Source organism: Sceloporus occidentalis, unplaced genomic scaffold (genome assembly GCF_023333645.1).
Source record: "Sceloporus occidentalis isolate IW3139 unplaced genomic scaffold, rSceOcc1.0.p SCAF_2, whole genome shotgun sequence".
NCBI classification, from domain to species: Eukaryota; Metazoa; Chordata; class Lepidosauria; order Squamata; family Phrynosomatidae; genus Sceloporus; species Sceloporus occidentalis.
The window spans coordinates 127864343-127889982 of record NW_028316982.1 but is presented as its reverse complement, the minus strand read 5'-3'; the positions used below and the strand labels follow the sequence as shown (position 1 = coordinate 127889982).

The 25640-nt window shown below is 36.8% G+C and overlaps 1 protein-coding gene across 3 annotated transcripts in view; it reads right to left on the bottom strand.

Annotated features, from left to right (window-relative positions):
- Positions 1-9401: 9401 nt before the first annotated feature.
- Positions 9402-25640, bottom strand: part of LOC149319009 (AN1-type zinc finger protein 4-like) — a 115080-nt gene continuing 98841 nt past the window's right edge. For 2 of the 3 annotated variants that reach the window (XM_089510920.1, XM_089510921.1), the window contains one exon: positions 9402-10255. In XM_089510920.1, the coding sequence (XP_089367046.1) occupies positions 10120-10255 (136 nt within the window). In that variant the 3' untranslated portion in view covers positions 9402-10119. The remainder of the gene's footprint in view (positions 10256-25640) is intronic. The other variant, XM_089510922.1, reaches the window with a different exon arrangement.

Below are 25640 nucleotides of genomic sequence, written 5' to 3'. Positions count from 1 at the left end.
CCCCTGTCATATATGAATACACAATCAAAGCACCTCTGACAGAGGGGCATCTACCCTCTATTAAAAAAAACCCTCTAAAGATGTTGAGATGCAATCTTTTCCTGGAGTTTGAAGCCATTGCTCCATGTGCTAGACTCTGAAGCAGCAGAAAACCAGATTGCTCCATCCTTAATATGACATCCCTTCAGATATTTAAACAGGGGATCATATCACCTCTTAACCTTCCCTTCTCCAGGCTAAACATACCCAGCTCTCTAAGTCTATAACCATAGGGTAGGGTTTCCAGATGATTCACCATTTGGTCATTTTTTTGGGACACACTCTAGCTTCTCAACATCCTTTTTGAACTGTGGTGCCCACACAGTCTACCAGGTGAAGCCTGACCAAAGCAGAATAGAGTGGCACTATTAACTTCCTTTGATCTAAACACTATACTTCTATTGATGCAGCCCAGAATTGCATTGGATTTTTAGCTGCAGCAACCCACTGTTGACTCATAGAATCAAAGAATCATAGAGTTGGAAGGGCCATTCAGTTCAACCCCCTGCTATGCAGGAAATCTCAATCTAGGACTCCTATATCCCTTTCACATGCCCTATCTTATATCCGTGCATTTTGTTTTTTCTGTGTAAGTGCAGTACCTTACATTTCTTTGTGTTGTATTTCATTTTTTTTTAGCCCAGCTTTATAATCTATTACTGTCATTTTGAATTTTTATCCTGTCCTCTGGGGTATTAGCTACTCCTCCTAATTTGGTGTCATCTGCAAATTTGATAAGCATGCCCCTATTCCTTCATCCAAGTCATTGATAAAGAGCAGCAGGACCAGTTGTTAGGGAAAATGCAGGGATCTTGAGAGTACCACCACAGCAATAAAGATGTTGAACAGTATTGAGCTCACTGTGGGACCCCACTGGTCACTTCTCTCCAAGATGAAGAGGAGCCATTGCTGAGTACCCTTTGGGTTTGGCCAGTCAAGCAATTACAAATCTAACAGTTGCATTGTCTAGCCCACATTTTACTAGCTTGTTTGCCAGAATATTGTGGAGGAGTTTGTCAAAGACCTTACTGAATTCAAGTTGCCTTCATGTTGAGACGGGCTTTTCTTAGGAATATTTATTCAGTGTTTTGCCTTTCTCTAAAGTTGAGAGAGCATGACTTGCCCAAGGTCATCCAGTGGGTTTTCATGGCTGAACAGGAATTCAAACCTGGTTTCTGGGGTGAGTAGGGTAGCTATGGTTTACAAAGGCCACCTGAATCTGACCTGAGTACTTGTCGGGGAGCTGAGCCATATTGACTGTGTATACCAGAGCCTGAAAACTAGGGATAAACTGGTGATTCTGTTAGTTCCATCCACCGCTCTGCCTATCAGACTTCCTGGTTGAGCTCAATGGCCTCGAAGCAGTTGTTGGAGTCCCCCAACAATTTCTGAGCATCTTATATACCATCGGAGAATAGCTTGTCAGCTGCAGTTCAGGTGTTTATGGTATCCATGACACATGGGTTTCCCAGTTGATTTGAGGACCTACACATTTGGCAGGTCACATCCTTGATGTGGTCTTCAGCTCAGAATATATAGATCTGTGGGTGGAGGTGACTGATGCCTCCATGTTGTCATGGACAGATCATTTTCTGGTCTTGGCTAGCGTCACAGCAGCAATCTGGCCCTACAGGTGTGAAGGACCTATTAAAATGGTCTGCCCACGAAGGCTAATAGATCCCTTGAGATTCCAAGAGGCCTTAGATGGCCTTATATGGCTGACATTACTGATGACTGTTGAAGCTCTGGTTGAACCAGAATCTAACCAGGGCTATTGACATGGCCATCCCCAAACATCTTGTACAACCCATTTACAAACAAGCTCCTTGGTATACAGAGACTCTCAGGGAACTAAAAGAAGAAGAATGATGACTAGAACTCAGATACCTGAAAACTTATGTGCGACAAGACATGCTATAGAGAACATATTTGTTCCTATAAAGTGGCAATACCTGCAGCAAAGAAGGCTTTCTTTTCTGCACATATTGCATCTGAAAATTCACATCCAATTGAGCTGTTCAGGGTGACTCAGGCACCCTTCCTCCAAAGCCTACCTTAGAACCATCAGTAGCTCACTAAGACACTTTTAAGAACCATTTTGCAGATAAAACCTCACATAAGAGCTGACTTAAATGCCATTTGAGTGGAGGTCAATAAGGAGCTATCCAGGGACTGTGAGTGGACTTACACTGAATCAATTTTAGTTGGTTAGTACAAACTGCTGGAACAAGTAAAGAAGACAACTTGCTTTCTTGATCCCTGTTGCTCTTGGCTGGTCATCCAGGGAAGAGATGCAGTTAGGCTTCAAACACAAAATATCATCATCTCTCAGGGAGGGGCACTTTCCATCCTGTTTAAAAGAAGTGGTTAGACCACTGCTGGAAAAGCCATTTCTGGATCCTCTGGACCTTTATAATTACAGGAATCTTCCTTTTTTTGGACAAGGTGATTGAGAAGACAGTGGACTTCCAATGCTATGACACACACTTTCTTGGCCCATTTCAAACCAGCTTCAGAACGATACGGAAGCTGCCATGGTCTCCTGAATGAATGGTCTCCATCTTAATACTGACAGTGGCAGTGCATTCCTATTTGTGCTCTTGGACCTGTTGGCGACATTCGCTACCATCAACCATGGTGTCCTGGAATGCCTGGAGGAGTTGGAAATTGGAGGCACTGTGTTGCAATGCTTTCAGTCCTATCTCTCAGGCAGGTTCCAGATGGTGGTGCTGTTATATGGTATACCACAAGGTACTAATCTATCCCCAGTGCTATTCAACATCTACATGAAACTGTTGGGAGAGAATCTGGAGGCATGGGGTGGGATGCTATCAGTACACTGATGACACCCAAATATACTTCTCCATGTCTTCAAAAACAGCTTCAGCTAAGGATAGTGTGCTCCTCTAAATGAAAGCTTGGAAGAGATAAATATGTGAAAACTAAATCTGGTGAAAACAGAGGTGCTTATTATCAATGGATACAAGTCACAGGAAAAGAGATTCCACCTAGACATTAGGAGGAACTTCCTGACAGTAAGGGCTGTTCGACAGTGGAACACACTCCCTCAGACTTCTTCTGTTCTCCAGGAATTCTCATGGATTACTGACAATTGCTTTGATATTATGTCTGCCAGTTCTTTTAATTCCCTTGGATGTAGTTCATCCGGCCCTGGAGGTTTGGATTCTTTACATTAACAATGTATTCCTGTACTATCTCATTACTTATTCTATACGGCATTTCATCTAGTGCATCATCTGCTCTGTTTTCCTTATGTGGGAAGACTGAGCAAAGAAGCTGTTGTGTAGTAATGCCTTTTCTCTGTCCCTTGTTAGCATTTCACCATTTTCTCCACATAGTACACTACCATCTTCTACCTTTTCCTATTGCCATAACCAAAAAAAAACCCCTTTTATTGTTCTTAACCTCTCTGGCAAGCCTGAGCTCATTCTGTGCTTTAACTTTTCTGACTTTCTGACTACATGTGCTAGTTAATTATTTGAATTCATTTTTGGTGATTTCTTCCTCCCCTCTTTTTTTCTTATACATGTCCTTTTAAAAGCTTAGCTCACGTGAAAGTTCTTTAGTCATGCATCCTGTTTTTTTTAGACACCTTCCATTTCCCCCCACTGGAACTGTTTGAAATTGAGCCTTCAGTATCTCCTATTTGGTAAACTCTCATCCATCCTGAACTCCCTTCTGTTAGGAAGTTTCCAATTAGGGGAATTTTAATTAGCCCAAATTGCTGAGAGTCCTAACAACGCCCTCCCAAGACTGTCCCAATAGTGTATACCAGAGGGCCAAATGATCCCTTGAGAGACGACACGGAAACAGACTACTCCAATTAAGTCTAAATATTTATTAAAAGGGAAACAAACACACAGCAAAGGACACACGCACAATTCTCAATGAAAGTAAAGGAGGGAAATTCGGGAGAGAGTTGAGAGAGGTAAGTCTATGGGAAATACTTTTGAAGGCTTCTCTGGGAACCCAATATAGATGTAGATGATGTAAAGACATGGCAACCAAAACGTAGGGGGGGAAATGGCCGTATTCTGGCTGTATTCTGACTATAGCACACCTGGGTAAATGGATCTAAAGGTTATATAAGCAAATACAGTGCTACCTCGGGTTACGAAATTAATTCGTTCCGCGGCGCCGTTCGTAACCCGATACATTTCGCAACCCGAAAAGGCTTTCCGTTAGCGCTGGAAAGCCGCTAGCCGCGCTTCGCATTTGAATTTCGCGCCGAAACGCGCCGAAATGAATTTCGTAACCCGAAAAATCTTTCGTTACCCGGAACAGTTTTTTCCAATCTAACTTTTTCGTACCCCGGAAATTTCGTAACGCGATCAATTCGTATCCCGGGGTACCACTGTACTAGCCTCTAGTGATGAGATTAATGGCTCGGCTGCAGCTGAGACAAAGGGTGTAAAGAACTGGGCTTTTGTTAAGCCAAGGTGAAGAATAGTCTAGTCGGTGGACTTGGGTCTTGACACAATTCGGGAAGGCAAACAGAAGAATGGGTGGACATTGATTTAATCACTGCACTGACCCATCAAGTGTGAGGCTGTAAACAAACAGCCAGTATTGTTGGTTTTTTTTGTGGGTTTTTTGGGCTATGTGGCCATGTTCTAGACGATTTTCTTCTTGATGTTTCGCCAGCATCTGTGGCTGGCATCTTCAGATGCTGGCGAAATGTCAGGAAGAAAATCTTCGAGAACATGGCCACATAGCCCGAAAACCCCCCACAAAAAAAACATGGATGCCAGCCATGAAAGCCTTCGACTTCACAGCCAGTATTTTGTTAGTTTTTGGAGGTGATGGCTTTCCTGTTTAGCAACTCCCAAATTTCCTGCGGGAAATGTCCAGTTATTATTTCTAGGGCTCCTTCCTCATCCTTTCCAAGCTGCCTACCTGACCTCCTCACTTTGGAGAAATGGCAGTGCCCTTAGAAGGTCAGTTTGGGGGTCAAAGTGAATTCCACAAACACTCCAAAATTTAATAAATCTATATGCTCTAACATTTCACTTTTCGTATTCCTGACCACAGGATCACCACCAATATCTCCCTACATTTACTGAAATCAACTTTCTCAAAGTCTAGAATGTGCGTCTAACTATATTTGGCTTCCTCTTTCCACTGTATAACGAACTCCAGGATAACATGATCATTCTCACCTAAAGATCCTGCCACTTCCACCACATTACCCAGTTCATCCCTGTTGGTTAGGATCAGTTCTAAAATAACTGATCCCCTCATTATTTCTCCCACCTTTTGGACAATGAAATTGTCTGCAAGGCAAGAGAAGAATTTACTGGACCTTAAACACTTGGCTGAGTTTGACTTCCAGCAAATATCAGGATAGTTGAAACCACCCATCACTACTACATCTTTCCTTTCTGAATGTGTGGTCATCTGTTCTAGAAAGGCATTATGCAGTTCCTCAGTCTGGCTTGGCGGTCTGTAGTAGACTCCCACAATAACATCTGTGTTGTTTCTTTCCCCTTTAATATTCTCCACCTGGCTTCTGGGATTTAAGTCCTGGATCTCTTTACATGTGTAAACATCCCTGGCACATAGTGCTACTCCTCCTCCTTTCTTTTTTGGCCTATTTCTCTTTAAAAAGTTATACCCCTCTGTTCTTACATTCCAATCATGAGACTCATCCCACCAGCTTTCTGTGATGCCTATTATATCGTATTGGTTTGCTGTACTAGGAGTACAACTTCATTTTGTTTATTTCTTGTTCATTTCCCATGTTCTGTGCATTAATTTAGAAACATCTAAGACCATGGGACACTTCCCCTTACTGCCTAATGTGATCCCCCCCCCCCCGCACTGTCAAAATACTGTCTCCCTGCCATACATAACTCAGTTTAAAGCCACCTGATCAAATTTGTGAGACTGTTGGAAAAAACCATTATTACCAACTGGTGTGAGGTGCAACCCATCCCTTGCCAGACACCTACTCCCCTGAAACTGCAGGCCATGATCCATGAATCCAAATTATTCTCAGTGGCACCATCCACAGAGCTACTTGTTCACATTCACGATTTTAGTCTCCCTTCTGGACCATGCTCTTCCACTCGGAGAAAAAAAATGAGATGACACCCTGTGCATCCAGCTCTTTCAGCTTCTCATCCAAAGCTTCATAATCTGTTATGAAATTCCAAAGGCTGTGCCTTGCAGTATCGTTGGTTCTCGTGTGGATCAAAAGGAAGGGTAATGGTCAGAAGGCTTGACAGGTCCTGTCAGCCTCATTGTCATATCATTTTCACATCACAGATTTTTGAGTCAGGAAGACTACACAATTCCCAAGACATGTAATCAGACCACTGATTCTGTACCTGTACCTATCACATGCCTCCTCTGAGGCTTACCAGTGGTTATTCCCTGTGGTGGTACTCCCAAGGTCCCCTTCACTTTCCCTAACTATTCTAACTTTCTTTAGTTCCACTTGTCACATTCCTCCATTTACCCCTGTGTATAGGAACTGATCTTGTCCCCAGAAACTTCCTGTGTGTTCTGCATCCATTCTGTTCTGTCCTGAAAAACCTCTTGCTCCCTAATATTCTAAAGTGCACCTATCTGGACCTCCAGCTGCTGGACCTTTTCTTCCAATGGAATTACCAATTTGCACTTGGTGCATGTGAAGTTCCACACATCCATAAGCAAGAACACAAACATTCCACAACTGTTGCAGGTGATAGGAGCAGCTCCCTCACTGTCCATATCCAGAAGTCTTATGTAGGCACTAAAACAAGACTCTGGTCTTCCCCTTCAAAAACTCCCTTGTTAAACAGCCATGTAAAACACCCCTGTTGGCATCCTCTGTTAACCAAACTTTGTCACCAAGCTCAAGAGACTGATTTGATTTAGCTTTAGCGATATTGTGCATTAAACCCACCTGTCCTGAGGAATGTGTGTCTATCGTCCTATTTTCAATTCAGTTTCATCTCATTGTTCAAACTCTGGAAGACTGCTAACCATTTGCTTCCTTCCAACCCTTGGTAATCTGACCTCAAGGTGCAAATTTGTTATACTGGGAAAATTTTGCTCCAGACTTTGGCTCAGTCCAGTTGCAGACCTAATCCTTGTTGGACAGCTTGTCTAAACACCTCAGTTCGCTCGACAACCCCATGTGCTGTGGGAGTGCTTTGAGTACTCTCTTCCTTTTCAGACCCTCAGCAGTGGAACCTGGATCCGCATTAGTAAGTACCCCCGTTAGTGAAGCCTCAAATGTATTCCATCCTAACACCTTGATTTTCCTAGTTCTTGTGTGTGTGAGAGGTCGTTTGTGTGGGTGAGTGTGTTTATTTCCCATTTGTGTAAATAAAACCTATTATCATTTGGAAACCTGCCTCTGGATTTCTGTGAATCTGGACCTGATAAAAGTTGGTAAAAGATCCTGTGGGCTGTCTATCCCCGGCCCCTACCTTTGAGTTAAATAAAAATTCCCCTTAGTAATTGATTCTTGGAGTGTCCTCCAAACACATCCTCCATTGTGGCTAACATGCTGTACGACTTGGGTCCAGGTCATTTGAAGGACTGTATCTCTCTTATGAACCTATTAGAGTGCTAAGACAGAGAGGTCCTTGTCTCTGTCCCACCATCTTCTCAGGTTCTTTTGGTGGGAACCCGGGTCTGGAACTCCCTCTCTAAAGAGGCCAGGATGGCCCCATCCCTGCTCTCCTTTCAAAGGCAGTTAAAACATTTCGGTACTGTCAGGTTTTTAAATAGATAAGAATTGGGCTTTTAAGTGCTGTGCAAGTGGTTTGTATCTAGTTTTAGAATACATTTTACTATTTTAATGCATATTTTTTAAACCTTTTAAAAAATTTTTTAAACTTTATACATTTTTAATGCTTTTGTATTGTTCTTAAATTGTACTGTTTTAAATTTGCTGTTCACAACCTTGAGTTCCTATATTGGGAGAAAGGTGGGATATAAGCAAATAAAATTATTGTTATTATTCAACCTTTTTCATGTTTATTGTTTTGCACAAATCTCCCTCATAGTTTTCCCCCCCTTTTTGTCCATACAATCAAGTTGGCTTTGACTTATGGAGACCCTATAAATGAGAGACTTCTAAAAGACCTTTTAATTAATATCCTTGGTCAGGCCTTCAAAACTCAGAGGCATGGCTTCTTGTGCAATGGTTTTCAAATGGTGGGGCAGGATCCCTGGGGGTTGCAAGGACTGCTCAAGGTTGTGTTAGACTTTGAAACTCTGATCCCACCTCCTACTCCTTCTCTTTCCAAACCTTTTTTATATGCAAAATTTACACATGCATTGAATATTGCATTTAGTTAACTAAAACTTTTCTAATTTGAATGATTCTATTTCCTTATAAAATGTTAAAATATGAACATACATGAATATGCGAATGAAAATATACACACTGAATAAAATATTTTTATTCACATACTATGTTGTGTAGTGGGGGTGAAATGTCTACATGTAGATGTAAAGGGGGGCAAGGGGAAAACATTGAGTATCACTATTTCCACTTTACTAAGCATTATTGTCTTTTCTAATCAGTCTTGCCATCTCATGTCCAAAGTAAAAAAGACCCTATTTGGTCATTTTTCCTCTTATCATGTACTCCTTTTTTTAAAAGGCTGGATAACATGTGTTCCATTTTCAGGAAAGTGGCTTATGCCAACACGTATGTACAATGAGCATAAAAAGATTCTGATAGAACTGCAAGCCAGATACAAGTGAATGGTTTGAAATAAGGCAAACTGAAATGATTGCTATTTTTGGCCCTTTACAAACGGGCCTTTGCGGCGCTCCTGTCACGTGCTAGGGGTTGGTTGAGGACCTAGTGTCCATACTGGCCTCACCCCTAGCCCATGACGGGGGCGTAATAATGGCAGCGCCCTATACACGTGGGTGCCGCCATTTTGACGTATTGGATTCATAGCGTCCACATGTCGCGCCCTGGATGTGATGCCGTGAGTGCACGAGTAGCGCCTCGCGGCGTCCCATCCGGGGCGCAAGAAGAAGTGCCATTTTTGCGTTGCTTCTTTGCTGCGTCCGGGAACCGCGTGGTTTGGCTGCTGCAGTTCCTGGACGCAGCAACCGGCGGCGGCAGCAGAGTGCCGCTTTTCGGCGGTCTGTAACCCGCCTTTGTGAGCCAGTACAATATTTATCCACAATTTGCCAGCCTTTATGAATTTTAAGCATAGCAATGGGAGCAAAATTCCTTAATTTTAATAAATAAATTTGTTAATTTATTTAGCAAAATTCCTTAATTTCTTAGTCCTATTTGCAAGCATCCTGGAAAAATGTAGGTCAGTTGCTTTGTTTAAATATTTAATATTTATTAGAATTTTTCTGGTAATATCATCCAATTTTTGAACAAATCAAACTGAAACATCTTTTAAAAATAGCTACTAATGGTAAAATAAGTAGGTTTTTTCCTATTTAATGACTGAAAAAATCTTTTTCTTTGTAAAGAAAAAACACACACAAAACTCCAAAAAAGCCACATCATGTAAGAAATGACAGGATAAATATATGTTCTTTTCATACTAGATTCACAGTATGTGACTGACAATCTGAATGGAATACAACACTTCCTAAACTCTCAAAGGGCTGACTCAATATAATGGGGGACTCCCTATTAAAATAACTTTAGAGTGAATAAAAGCAAAGTACAACACAGGAAAGATTATTCAACTTCCTCATTACAGTACCCTCCCAAATTTCAGCAGAAAATAAATATCTTAAAACTTAGTAAAGTGTATCTTTTTTAGCAAAAAAAAACAACAACAAAAAACAAAAAACAAAAAACAAAAGAAGAAGAAGAGGGGGTTAAATATAAAACAATTAACACAAGAGATATAACAATATAATAATAGATCAGAATATACATTTTCAAAAACTAGTATTTAAAATTTGATTCACTGAAGAATAAAAGGTGTCATCAACAATTGTTATATTATTCTTCAATATTATGGAACCTCATATGATATTGTTATTTGTTAATCTTTAGATGTGGAGCACTAAAAAAGAAAAGCAGCTCAAACCAGTCTCAATGTGATAGAGTTCCTCCAGGTCATAAAATTGTACTTAAATCTTAGGAAGCTTTGTTGCGCTGACAACAGGATTGGTCTCCTGTAAGTACTTCCGCCCTGAATTCTTGTAGTCATAAGTACAAGTGTGAGCCTCTGCATAGCGGTGAGTTGCACAGAAATTGTTTCCACATCTGAAGGCAGAAAGTGAAATGTTAGAGATTCCCTAAAAACATCACTGTGTGTTCTTGGAAATTATATCTGCAAAGAACACATGGCTTTTAACCAATGCTGTCCTCATGGGCTCTCCTCCCCTTTCACATGGGCCTTGATACAAGAGAAAACAGAAGTAAGGGTCCAAACAGACAGGCCAAAATAAAGCTGCTTTTGGTCACTTTGGAGGTATGCTGTTTAAATGCTGCATGCATCCTAAGAGGCTGGAAGCAATGCCAAAGTACAGCATTGTAAAATACAATAAAACAATAAAATACAATAAAAACATCCCATTATTACTTTTCTCTTAAAATAATACATAATAATTCTATAATAATAATAATAATAATAATAATAATAATAATAATAATAATCCATTTGGATTGTTAAGACAATCAGACAAAGAGATGGGATCTTGGGTATTCTATACTGTAGTCTGTATCAGTGGGTGACCAAATGAATTACACTGATAAAGCCTGTTGGAAGAGTTCCTTCTTGACAGCCTTTTTAAAGCTGTCAAGATTGGTAATGTTTCAGATCTCTTCCCACAGGGAATGGCAGATGAAAAGGCCCTCTGGGTAACCGCAGCCAGTCTGGTCTTTATTGGCTGCAGTAAATTTTTCCCAGAGGACCTAAGGGTGTGGGGTGCCTTGATTACATCCTGTTGGGATTACTGTAATACACCCAATGTGGGGCTGCCTTTGGAAATTTCAATGGACTCAAAACGCTGCAGCTAGAATGCTGACCGAGGCCAGGTATATTCAAAGTGCTGCTCATGAGGTCATATATTTATATTTATAGATATAAAGCCCTATATAGCTTAGGTCCAGACTATTTGAGAGACCACATCTCCCCATATGAACCTGCCAGAGCCCGAAGATCTTCAGGGGAAGGCTTTCCTCTTGGTCTCACCACCATCCCAGTCTTGTTTGATGAGGTCCAAAAGAAAGCCTTCTTGGTGGCTGCTCCCACCCTCTGGTATTCCCTTCTTCAGGAGGCTAGGTTGGCCTCCTGGCCTTTTAAAGGCAAACAAAAACATTTTTATTTAGGTAGCATTTTTAACATAATAATCATGACAGAGTGGTTTAACATGGGATGTGTGTTTTAGTTAAGTTTTAACTTTTTGTATGTTTATTTTATACTGTTTTAATTAGATGACTTTAACTGTTTTAAAATTCTTACCATAAAGTTTTAAAAATGTTTTTCAACTTGTGAGCCACCTTGAGTCCCTTTCTGGGAGAAAGGCAGCATAAAATTTTATTAAATAAATAAATAGCAGAGTTAACAAGAAGAGGGAATCAAATCAATGTTGAGAAATATGGATCATAAAATAAACCTATTTGCAGATTAAATTTTGCTATTTTTTATCCAATCCATTAAAAAGTATAGGACAGGTGATTGCCAAGAACTGCCCACTTCTTTGGGTCTTCTGTATTTTAACAGTAAGCTTTATTTCAGTAACCAAAGAAGTTAACAGTATGACTTCAGCAGACAGAACTATCATAATCCCCAGATTATGGCCAAAAGTGCATTTTGCAGTACCCCATACATTTGCAGTACCCCATACATTCATGGGCCTTTCCCTCATTTGTTCACAAAAATATTTCTGCAGCCAGTGTTATTCACCTCCCATCTTTCCCCCTCAGCCTTTTTTGGGTCCTGGTACTACTCCTGGCTAAGTAATTATTTCACTTTACACATGCCCACAAATCCCATGGACCTGACCAGCAAACCTCAATTCCATTCTTATACAATTGAGAGACAGAAAAAAAGGAGTTGCAATTTATGTAAAGGAAAAAGGAATTACAAAAGAGATTTTTAGAGACAAGGATGGCTATTACATAGCAATTGAAATAAAACTTTACACAGAAAGAATATTATTAGTTAACTTATATATCCCTCAAGAAAATAAAGGAGAATTTTATATAAAAAAAGTGTGTCAGACAATACTGAAATGGGAATATGAATAATTTATCATAGCAGGAGATTGGAATGGGGTCTGGGATCCAAAAATTGACAGATCTAACACAAAAGAAAAGATAAAAAACCAAGGGAAACTACCTGACTCTGCATTTGGCTTATAGAAGAATTAAATTTAATAGATATATGGAGAACAATGCATAAGTCAGAAAAAGATTATACCTTTTACTCAGACAGATTTAAAACATGGTCAAGAATTGATTTTATATGTGCATCAAAAGATCTCTGTAAAAACATTCGATAAATAGAAATATTACCCAAAACCTTTTCAGATCACAATGCAATAAAGACGACTTTAAAATCACACAGAAGGGAATTTACATGGAAACTGAAAGATTATTTATTAAATGATGAAGAGATCATTAGCAAAATAAAACAGGACCTGAAAAATTAATTTCAGGAAAATATCAGAACATACTGTATGGGAGGCAAATAAAGCAGTTATTAGAGGCCAACTAATACAGCAAGAAGTTAGGAAAAAAAGAACAGAAAATCAAAAGGAGCAAGAAATAATAGAAAAAATAAAGCAGAAAGAATTAGAATTCAAACAGAATCCCAAAGATGGAAAACTGTATCAAGAACTAAAAATAATAAGAAACCAATTAAATCAGAGAATTACACAGCAAGTAGCAGATAGGATTGAATCTGCAAAACAACATTATTTCGAACATGCTAATAAGTCAGGGAAATGGTTGGCATATAAAATCAAAAGAAGAAGGTAAAATAAAATAGTAATTAAATTAAAAGAGAAAGGTAAAGAATTTACACATTCAAAACAAATTAAGAGAATAGCCACAGAATACTTTAAAAATTTATTTTTAGCAGAGAACTTACCTGAAACTAGAAAAGAAAAAAATCGAGAATTTATTCAAAAAGAAAAAGTTCCCAAATTTACAGAAGAGCAGAGAGAAAAAATAAATGTACCAATAACAAGAGAGGAAATACATAAAGCAATTAAAAAATTAAAAGAAAATAAAGCTCCAGGAACGGATGGATTAACAGCAAAATATTATAAGATTTTTGCTGAAGATCTCTTAACACCTTTACATAACACTATAAAAGAAATAGAAACTGGTAGATATCCACAAACATGGTGTGACGTGATGATCGCCCTGATACCCAAAGAAAAGAGAGATGTTGAATGAACTGAAAACTAAAGACCAATAGAAACTGGTAGTCTATTGAACCTAGACTATAAGAACTTTGTTTCTATATTAGCAGATAGACTCAAACAAATATTGAAACAATGGACCAAGCTGGATTTCTCCCAGAACGACAGATTAAAAATAATAAAAATAATGAACATAATAGAATACTATGAAATATATAAAGGAAAAGAATTAAGTGTAATATTGCTCGATTTGGAGAAAGCGTTTGACAACGCAAGTTGGGTTTTTTTGAAGGAGATGTTAAAACAAATTGAAATTGGTGATAAGTTCTTAAAATGGATAAATGCAATATATACTAATTAATATGCACAAATAATAATTAACAGTGAAAGATCAGAAAGGTGTAAAATCAACAAAGCAACGTGGCAGGGCTGCCCGTTATCACCACTTTTATTTATAATGATGATGGAAGTTGTGCTGAGGAAAATAAGGAAAGATGACCAAATTAAAGGAGTACATATTAAGAACCACCACTTTAAGTTGAGAGCCTTTGCAGACGATATAGTAATTTTTTTGGACAATCTGATTAACAGCATCTCTAGATTAGAAGAAACTTTGGAAAAGGTTTGCAATATGGTTGGATTTAAAATAAACAAACAAAAAAGTGGTTTCTTGATGAAAAACCTCTCCAACATAGAAGAAAAAGAACTGGAAAAGAGCACAGAACTCAAAATGGTGCAAAAAGCGAAATATCTGGGAGTAACAATTACAAATAAAAACTTCGAACTGTTAGAAAATAATTATAACACAACTTGGGGTAAGATAAGAAACAATCTGAAAAATGGGGGAATTTATAACTATCATTGTTAGGATGAATAGATTTAATACAAATGTATGTACTCCCCAAAATGATATTCTTTTTTCAGACAATCCCTGTTGTAACATCTAATAATATATTTAGAGAGATTCGGGACTTTATCTGGCAGGGGAAGAAATCTAGGATCAAATTAGCCAATTTACAAGATTGTAAAGAGAAAGGAGGGTTTGGTTTACCCAACTTACAAATCTATTACAATGCATGTGTATATACTTGGATAAATGATTGGATAAACCTAAAAAATAAAGAATTATTGGTAAAAGGCGAAAGATTTATACGATCTGAAGAGAAACCAGAAGAAAGAATTGTTGAGGAAAAGGAAAGAATACGTCTTTTAAACAAAGGTCTTAAGAGAGAATGGAGTCCGATATAGATGGGAAGTCCCAGAGGGGATTTCACTACGGTACAGACACAGAAAAGTGAAAATAACAACAATACAAGAAGCAAGAGAATTTTTAGAGGACTATCTAAAAGATTTAGAACAACAACAGGAAGAAGATGAACAAAAGCAACATCAACACAGTAAAACAACAGAAGAAAGAAGCCAGGAATATAAAAAACAGAGCAGTATAGCATCAATCAATGATAATGAAAAAAATGTAGAAGAACAAGAGCAAGAACCGGATGGAGAGCTTCAGAGTTTAGGAGAGAGCAAGTCTGTAAATGAATAGTACAATTAAATATTTATCATGGAATGTAAAGGGATTGAATAATCCCGGTAAGAGGAAAAAAATAAATCACTATTTAGGAAAATTAAAATTGGATGTAATCTGTCTCCAAGAGACTCATATAAAAAATACGGAAACCAAATATTTTAAATGTAGGAAATTAGGGAGAGAGTTTGCTGCAGCAGGCCAAAAAAGAAAAAAAAGGGGTTGTTCTGTATGTAAATGAAAAGATAATTGCCAAGGAAGTTTTTAAAGACACACGGGGACACTATATAGGAGTGGAAATAAATTATAATCAAGGGAAAGTATTAGTGGTTGGGATATACTCACCAAATGAAAATAAAGAAAGATTTTACCAAAAATTGAAGAATAAAATGTTAAAATATGAATATGAAAATGAAAATATTGTGATGTTAGGTGATTGGAACGGGGTTATTGATCCATCAATCGACAGGAAAAGTACTAAGTCAAATAAGAAAAATGAGGGGAAATTACCAAAATCTTTCTTTGAACTGAAAAATTTGTTGGTCTTAATGGACATATGGCATGTAAAAATGGGGAAATCAAGAGACTACACATATTATTCCAATTAACATAAATCTTGGTCTCAACTTGATATGTATCTTATCTCTTCGATGATGGCTCCTACAGTTTGTAAAGTAGATATCTTGCCCAAGATTTTGTTGGACCATAACCCAATAACAATGGAAATTAGATTAGGTAGAAAGGATTACATTTGGAGATTAAATGAGAACTTGTTAAAAGATGAAAAAATAGTAAGTCAAGCTCAGAAAAATGTGGATTTATTTTTTGAAGAAAATCTGAATAAAGAAGTAGAAGATCAGGTAGTGTGGGATACCTCCAAAGCAGTAATGAGAGGATTTTTTTATACAAAAAAGTGCAGAATTAAAGAAAACATGGGGATTAAAATTGAACAAAATAATGCAGGAATTAAAAGAAAAAGAACAGCTATTAAAAAAGAATCCAAAAAATAAAAAATTAATAGAAGAAACTCAGATAAAGCAAAAACATCTGATAATAATTCTCGTGGACGAGATGGAGAACAAAATCAAGTACACAAAACAAAAATATTTCGAATCTGCGAATAAGTGTGGAAAATGGCTATCATGGAAGTTAAAAAAGGACAGGGAGAAAAAAATAATAACGGAAATGAAAGAAGATGGGGAAAATATACAGAACAAAACCAAATAAAAAAGGTATTTCAGAATTATTACAAAAATTTCTTTTCAGGAAAATCAATAAATTACAGTGAAATAGAAAAATTCCTACAAAATGAAAATATTAAACCAATTAATAAGGAACAGCAGGAGGTAATAAATAAAAGGATCTCCATACAGGAGATAACAGAGGCAATTAAAAGCTTAAAACCAACCAAATCCCCTGGACCAGATGGCTTTTCTGCTCTTTACTATCAAAGATTAGTTCTTAGTGTAATTAGTCCATTACAAAATGTAATGAATGGAGTACTATCTGTCAAAATACCAGATACATGGAAATCAGCATTTATCACCTTGATCCCCAAACAAGATAAACAATTAGACGACCCAAGAAATTATAGACCTATAGCTTTATTGAATGTAGATTACAAAATTTTTGCAATGATTTTGGCATCAAGATTGAAAATTATATTAAACGATTGGATTGATAGAGATCAATGTGGTTTTTTACCTAAGAGACAAATGAGAGACAATATAAGGAATTTAATAAATCTGATTGAATATTTTGATAAGAGACCCGACAAACAAGCTGCTGTGTTCGATAATTTGTGTTGGGATTTTATGATTGGAGTTTTAGATAAAATGGAATTAGGAGAAAACTATATAAAATGGATAAAGGAAATATATAAAGAGCAAGAAGCCAAAATATTAATCAATAGAGAGAGAACAAAAAGTATATAGATTAGAAAAGGGACTACGCAAGGTTGTCCCCTATCCCTTCTACTTTTCATAACAGCTTTAGAAATACTAAATAATAAAATTAGAAGAGATAAAACAATTGCTGGAATTAAAATAAGAAATTTCGAATATAAAATACAAGCATATGCAGACGACCTAATGATTGTATTGGCTAACCCAGTAGAAGAAATTACACAAATGATAAAAGTAATAGAGGAATATGGAAAATATGCTGGCTTAAAAGTTAATAAAGAAAAATCTAATATCTTAGCATTAAATATAAATCAAAAAGACTGTGAAAAAATCCAGGCCCTTTCCAATTTTTAATTTAAAAGTAAAATTAAATATTTGGGTGTGACTATTACTGGGAAAAACTCTGACCTATTTAGAAACAATTATATACCATTATGGAATAATATAAAAAAGGATTTACAAAGTTGGGGAAAATTACAAATTTCATGGCTTGGAAAAATAGCGGCTATACAGATGAATATTACACCCAAATTACTATTTTTATTTCAGAATCTTCCTATTATAACCAATGACAAACCTTTTAAGGAATGGGATAAGGAATTAACTAAATTCATCTGGAATAAAAAGAAACCAAGGATTAAACTACAGTAAGGAAAGAGGAGGGGTAGGATTTCCAAATAATAATAATAATAATAATAATAATAATAATAATTTGTTTTATTTGTATACTGCTATTCCAAAGATCATAGCGGTGAACAGCAAGTAAGCTAATTAGCAAGTAAGCTAATTTGCCCCCAACAGTCTGGGTACTCATTTTAGCGACCTCGGAAGGATGCAAGCCTGAGTCGAGCTTCGGCCCTTTTTCTGGTCTTGAACTCGCAACCTTGTGGTTTTGAGTGAATGGCTGCAGTACAGGCATTTAACCACTGCGCCACCAGGGCTCCTTTATAAATTATAAAATGTATTATCATGCCTGTTGCTTAGATTGGATCAAAGAATGGGTACAAATTAAAAAGGATAAAGCTCTACAGCTGGAAGGGTTCGATAATGTGGTTGGGTGGCATGGGTATCTATTATATGATCAAATCAAAATAAACAAAAACTTTAATAATCACTATCTAAGGAAATCCTTACTGAGAATTTGGCTGAAATACAAACCCTACATTGTTCCTAAAATCCCCAGATGGGCCTCAATAAATGAGGCCTTTTTTAGAAAAGAGAGAATGAAGGATGTAGATTGGGTAAGATATAATGATCTGTTAAAAACTGAAAATGGGGAGCTCAAAATCAAAACAATGGAAGAATTAATGGACGAAGGTTTTAATTGCTATTGGTTTCTGTACAGACAAATAGTTGAAAGATTTATATTAGACAACAAAACCCAACAGATATGAAAAGAAGATACAGAATCTGGAATATTGTTAAGCAAAGATTCAGATCACAAAATCGCTAAACTATACAAATTACTACTACATTTAGAATTGGAAAGCGAAACAGTTAAACAATTTATGATAACATGGGCACAGGATTTTGGAAAACCAATACTAATGGAGGAATGGGGAAAAATTGGAAAGTTAGATTAAAATATACATTGAGTGCAGACGTAAAAGAAAATTACCTTAAAGTACAATATAGATGGTATATAACTCCAGAAAAATTAAGCAAGATTTATAAGAATAATAGGAATGAATGCTGGAACTGTAATAGTACAAATGCAAATTATATGCACATGTGGTGGGAATGCAAAAAAAATTAAAAACTTTTGGAGCCAAATTCACAGAGAAATGGAAGGGATATTGGATACAAAAATGAAATTCGAGCCAAATTTTTTTTATTAGGTATGGTGGGAGATTCAAAACTGGAAAGTAAATTTGGGAAGATTATATTTTATATGATAAGCGCTGCAAGAATGATCATCGCTAAAAGGTGGAAGAGGAAAGAAGATTTGTTAATAAAGGACTGGCACCTAAAAATATATGACATGATTGAACTAGATAAACTTACAAATCTACTGAGGGATGGAAGTGAAAAGAGATGGGAAGAGACATGGGCATCCATAGTTGAGTATCTTAAAGAACAAGTGAAGTAAGCACCAAATTAAATTACAAAAAGAAGAATAGAGAGTTGGAAATCAGTAATCAGTATGGAATTTTAATGTTCAAGGTGTCTGCAGCAACCTAGAATCGAAAGTGACTCGAGATAAAAGAAAATAATAGATGTCACATAAAGGAAGTAATAACATAGAGTAATATAGAGAGTACAAAAGAAGTAAAATATTGGTAACATATAGGAGATATAGAAACGAGTAGGGAAAAAGTAGAAGTTACATGATTTATATAGACAAAGGTATTTTTACAATATAGAGTTTAGAACTAATATTACGATTTAAGATTAAAGAAAATAGAATTTAACTGTAAAAAGAGTGAGCATAACAAGAAAGTACATAAGAATCGGATGTCTTCAGTTTGAGGGAAGGGAAGTGATTTTAAATGTTTAATATATGTTGAAGTACGTTAGATATATGTATTATCTTAGATGTTGTATGTTATTAGAAGTATGTTTTGTATTTAATTTTGTTGTATGTATGTATGTTAATTGAAGTTTTAATCAATAAAATTATAAAAAATAAAAATAAATAAAAAAGAATAAAGAATTATTGGCATTAGAAGGGGTCAATCTAGAAAAGGGTTGGCATGCTTACCTGTGTTATGAGCAAAAAAAAATTGTAAAGAATGGAATAAACATATGATAAGGAGAGTTCTGATGAAAGTCTGGGAAAAATATAAAAAAACTTTCTATACTAAATTACCGAGATTGACCTCGGTCCAAGAAGCTTTCTACAAATCGGAAAACCCCCCAAAATAGAAATGGGTCACCTATAAAGATATACTAATAAAAACAAAAAATGTACAGCAGATTATAACAATTGAGCAGCTTAAAAATAAGGTATAGAGATGCATTGGTTTTTATACGTTAAGTTAAAAGGAAGATTTGTAAAGGACAGTAATGATATTGGAACTGAGTTAGAATTAAACATCTTGGATAAAACACTCTCTATGGGGGGAAATCATATAACAAAGATATATAGAATTTTGTTGGATATCAAATTAAAGGAAGAAACTGTAAAAAAGATCATGATTAAATGGATGCAGGATATTAAAGAACCAATATTATTGAATAGTTGGGAGAGAGTATGGGAAAAAATCTTAAAGTTTACTAAAAGTGCCAACCTAATTAAAAATTACTATAAATTGCTATATAGATGGCATATGTCCATGTCGAAATTAGCCAAAATAAAAAATATAAATGATAGTAGATGTTGGAAATGTGAAGAAAATGCTTCCCTATATCATATGTGGTGGGTTTGCAAAGAGGCAAAAAGTTTTTGGGAAGAGATTCATAGAAAAATTGGAAATATTTTCCAATATAATACAGAAATGAAACCCCAACTATATCTGTTAAATATCACGGAAGATCTCAGAGGAAAATTATGCCACGAAGAGATAGAAGTGGTTTTATATTTAATAACTGCTGCCCATTTAGTCTTTGCAAAAAATTGGAAAGGGGGAAACCAAAATTTACAGGAAGAATGGGTAATCAAGGTGAATGAATTAATGGCGATGGATAAGATAACTATGGCAACCAATGGTAAAACAGAACAAAAATTTCAAAGAAAATAGGAAAAAGTGAACAAATTATGGAACTAAAGATAGCTACAAAAACGTGATAAACATTCAAGGGAGTAAAACTATAAGACATTATATATATTTGTCTTTGTCTTTATTATTAATGCTTAAGCCAAAGGCCATTCGCATGATAAAATATAAAATATAAAACCAGTAACAACGATTTAAAATTTATAAAATATCCCCTCAAATAACATCCAAACTTAATACATAATATACTTCCAATCAATTGAATAGGACTATAAGACATTATGATTATTTGCAATGCCTCATTTCTCTTCTTTCTCCTTCTTTCCTCTTCCCTCTTATTGTTTTTTCCTTTTTTCTGTCTCCCTTCTTATTGAAGGAAAAAAGAAGAAGGAATAACTAAATAAAGATACAGTTACTGTATGGGATGGTGAGCAAGATCCAATCAAGGAAGATAACAGAAGTGACAATGTTATCTTACCGTGTATAGTATAACCACACACTAATTCTGCTGATAAACAATGTTATGTAAACTTTAGCTGTTGTTGTATGTATTTATGTTTAATATGTATATTACATGTTTAAATAAAATAAAATAAAAAAGAGGAAGCCTGGTAATACCAATAGCATAATTTGGGATTATATTATGAAGCTTTTCAATTAGTGCAATTAGGGAAATTTGTTAAGGACAATAATTGGACACAGATTGAAAGAAGCAATGTACTGAAATATACCATGGTCAATATGTTATAAGTATAGAAGCTAAGAGAAGGTTAGACAATCAGTTTACCAGAGAATTCTTTAATATTTGGTTTAAAAACAAATTATTAGCCTCATCCCCTTCACTTCTTTGTCCATTTTTAGAACTTCAGATCTTCAAACACAAAGATAAATATAATAAATTTAAAGGGTAGAAAGAGAAACGGGTTTATAGAATAATTTATTTATTATCTAAGGGAAAGCCCATTCAGTTAGATCAATTGTAATATAGACTGAATCCAAGAAAACCCATCTTAATGGCAATTAATACAAATCAAACCACTTCAGACAAATGTAATTAGGAAAAAAGCTTCACACCCCTGAGAGCATTAACTTTATTTGAATCAATATGCGATGATAGTTTAAATCAAACCAAAGGGAAAACTTCAAAGATATATAAGGTAATTCAAGAAGCTAAATTTGGTATGTTACATGGAAGTGAGATTTGGGAGTAAAAATAGAAGACAAAAAATAGAAATCACTTTAGAAAAATCCAAATTATAAATCAATTATCTTCAGAAATGAGAGAAAATTCATTGAAACATACAGAAATGGGACTAATATCTGTCTAAATTACACAGGATTAATACTGAAATATCAAAACTATGCATAGAAATAGGGGAATAGAGCCATATGTGACCAATGTGCCCACACACGCAAAGATTTTGGGATGATGTCCTTTCAGGGATAAATCAAATTGTGTGTGTGTATTTATTACAGAGGAGCATTACTAATGATATCTCTAATTGAAAGGGAGAATAAAGATTTATTGAATAAAGATATCATATCACTTATGTTATGCCCAGCAAGGCTAGAATTTATCAATTAAGAATTTGTTAAACAGAATAGGAACTACAGCTCTATCAGAGAACTTATACATTAACACTAGCACAAGGAGATATAAAAGAAGACTTTTTTGGTATCACATGGAAGCCATCTCCAAGACTCCCCTGTGCTCCACTGCTCTGCTTAGGTCTTGCAGGTTCAGGACTATGTCCTCTTTGAATCTAACCATCTGGTGTGTGGTCTTCCTCTCTTTCTTATGCATCATTTCCTAGCATCATGGTCTTTTCCAATGCTTTATATCTTCTCATGATATGGCCAAAGTATGACAGCCTCAATTTAGTCATCTTGGTATCAGAATCTGATCCAATCTGTCATGAGGTGTGTAATTAGTTATTGATGTAGGAGGTATTATGTTAGAATTGTTTAACTTAGGTGTATTGACAATATGTGGCATTATGAGAGGTGTAGTGCTGGGAACGAACTTTGATGGTAGTTTAAAGGGAAGATAATTGCCTGGCAAAGGAATGCACAGATGTCTGTGGGATGTGGTTTCTTACAGGAGAAGAGATGTAGAGGGGAAACTGAAAGTGTTTAAGAGAGAGGCTGTGTGATTGGACTAAGAAGGATGGTACATGGACATGTTTTCATTTATGGGCAAATTATAGCCATGCCCATGAAGGGGAAAGGTGAATATAATAATAATAATAATAATAATAATAATAATAATAATAATAATAATAATAAAGATTTATTTCTAGCCTGCCCAATCACGAAGAATCTGGGCGGGTTACAACAGTAAAATACATCAAATTACAATAGAGTTTAAAAAAACAAATCAAACCCTAGACCTACCCCCCATTCCCAGTACTAAAACAGAATTAAACAGTAATAGTATAAAAACATTAAAACATTAAAAACATTAAACAAAAAATAGGCAGAAAGATAGGCGGGGAAGAATAGACAGATGAGGGGACAAATATCTCTATATCTGGGGAGGGTAACTAAGTTGGAAATGTCTGCCAGAAGAGATCCGTCTTGAGTGCTTTCTTAAAAGCTGTCAGAGTGGGAATGTGACGGATCTCCTCTGGCAGGTCGTTCCATAGTTTTGGAGCAGTAATAGAAAAGGCCCCCTGGGAAACTGATGTTAACCTAGATTTTTTGGCTGTAGTAGATTTCTTCCAGAGAACCTTAGTGTGCGGGACAGACAATAGGGAAGAAGGTGTTCCCTCAAGTACTCTGGGCCCAAGCCGTGTAGGGCTTTAAAGGGATGATATGGGATTGTTGTATAGGGATGATAGCAGTTCTGTCTGCAAAAATCTTCCTACTAACATGCCCAGTTACTGGAATAAAGTTCTTGCTGTTTGAAATACTGAAGGCTGGTTCAATGAAGTGTGTGAGGGGGAAGGGCAGGGAGAATTGGGGCTTGATTTGTTCTAGAACCCATTTGTTTGTCTTCTTGGCTGTACTGGTGCCTAAAGCGCTGATGATCAGTTATACAATCATAGAATCACTGACTTCTTTCCTTCCAGGAACCAGAAGGACCACCAAGTCCAACCCTCTCATGTAGGAATACATGAAAGATGTCTATCCAATCTCTGTTTATACACCTCCTAATATGGAGAGTCCACCACCCCCTAAGGCAATCTATAAAATAAAATAAAAATAAGAACCTTTCTAATGGAAGGAATGGTGGAATCTCTTTTCTTGTAATCTGAATTCACTGGTTCATGGTCTAGTCTCTTTTACATGTCATCCCACTCTTTAAGGGTGCAATTCAACAATGTTGTACAATTCTCATACCTTAGTAAATGCCAAATCATATAGACACACCTGAAGCACAATAGAATACTCTCACACAATGTAAACTGATGATGTGCAGAGAAATATCCATGTACTCACAAATAGTCACTCACACACAAATCCCAGATAAAATACACTACAGAGTGGGAAAACAAGGAACACAAAACCATACTAAAACAAATACACATATAGCACACACAATGGCAAAATACCTCCTTGTTTTCTGCCATTTCCTTTAGCCCAGAAACTATTTCAAGAGGCCAAAGTTTGGGCCAAAACAGGTGGACTGATAAAGCCAGCTTGTAGCCAGCTTGGGGTGTGGCATTTAGACATGCCATATCCCTGAGTCTCCCGGAAGCCATGCCAGCAATTACAGACTGGCCGGCTTCCATGTGACTTGCCACTCAGATGCCACTCGCCCCAGAGCCGGCAAAAAGCTGGCTCTAGAGGCCAAGCGGTGGCTTCTGCCTCAAACAGGAGCAAACTTTTTCCACTGCTATCTGGGGTGGAAGCTGGCTGTATTGCAGCTGCGAGTGTGGTTGCCGCGGCCCCAATCCAGCTCTCTCAGGGGCGGCATCACACCACCCCTTCGGGGACGTCTATTTCATCCCTATGTATCCCATCAATGTCTCAGACTAGATTGGCAGGCATATGTAACATTTTTTTCCTACTCTTCAGCTCTGGAATGTCCTGTCCTGAGATCCACTGTGATATCATTTCAGACAGTGCTAAACAGCTTTGTGTTCCAGCAAGTTCTTAATATGAAAGACATGTATCCCTTTATCTGCTCCTTCATATGCTGGGTACCACACATTCACTTTATCTGCTCCTTCATAAGCTAGGTATCACATGTGCATGTTCAAGGAGGTATGGTACCTGCTGCCTTGGTCACTTCCATTTCTGGGCCACACAGCAGATTGTAAAAAGTGTGGGGGGGGGATGAAAAACTAGGTACACCAACACTTGTAGCACCAAAGAGAGTAGTGCTGTTGCAAATATGACACTAAAAACCCTACTAATACAGATAAACCAACTGTCTTCCTTCTTCATTAGCTCTGCTCAGACCCGCATATGGGAAAAGCATGGTGGGTGGAGAACAAGCTAAGAAGCCAAAACCATCCAAAAGATGACTTTGACTCTGACATTAAGTCTGCAGTGGTAGGTAAAGGTCTGGCTTCAGTCAAGTAGCACTACAACCACCACTAGGAAAAAAGCAGAAGGTACTGCAACAGCTCTGGTAATATGTGCTCTTATCACTTCCAGAGAAGGGTATTCTGCCAGCTGATAGCAGAAGTGAACAGCTGAGGTACTCCAACAAGAGAACAATATGGTGGAATATAATTTCATGGCTTCACAAATTAATTGGTCTCTGGTATTTTAGGGTCCTTTTAGTAGAAGAACAATTGTATAATTGTGTGTTCCACCTAATATTAATGGTTCAGAAGACAAGATATGAACCATTGCCTTTTGGTATGCAATGATACTTCCAGTGCTGTGGAAAGACTGGGAAACATTTGGAAAAGAAATGTTCTGAGATGAACACAGGGTACATATTCAGGGAGAAAGGAGATGTCAGTCCTTAGGATAATTTTCCATATGCACAACTAGATAAGAAAGTTAAAACCTGAGTCCAAAGAGATTACTTGGAGGCACTAGAACAGAAGAAGATCACATGATGAGTGGTTCGAATACAGGTCTCATTAGCAAGGACATAAGCACTGGTAGGCCCTTATCACACGGGGGGTTGTGCAGCTCAGTACCGACGCAACTGCGCATCCAACAATTCAAATTCACACTAAAAAACAATGTTTTATCGTAGCTGGTTGCCTTTCCAAATCGAGGGGG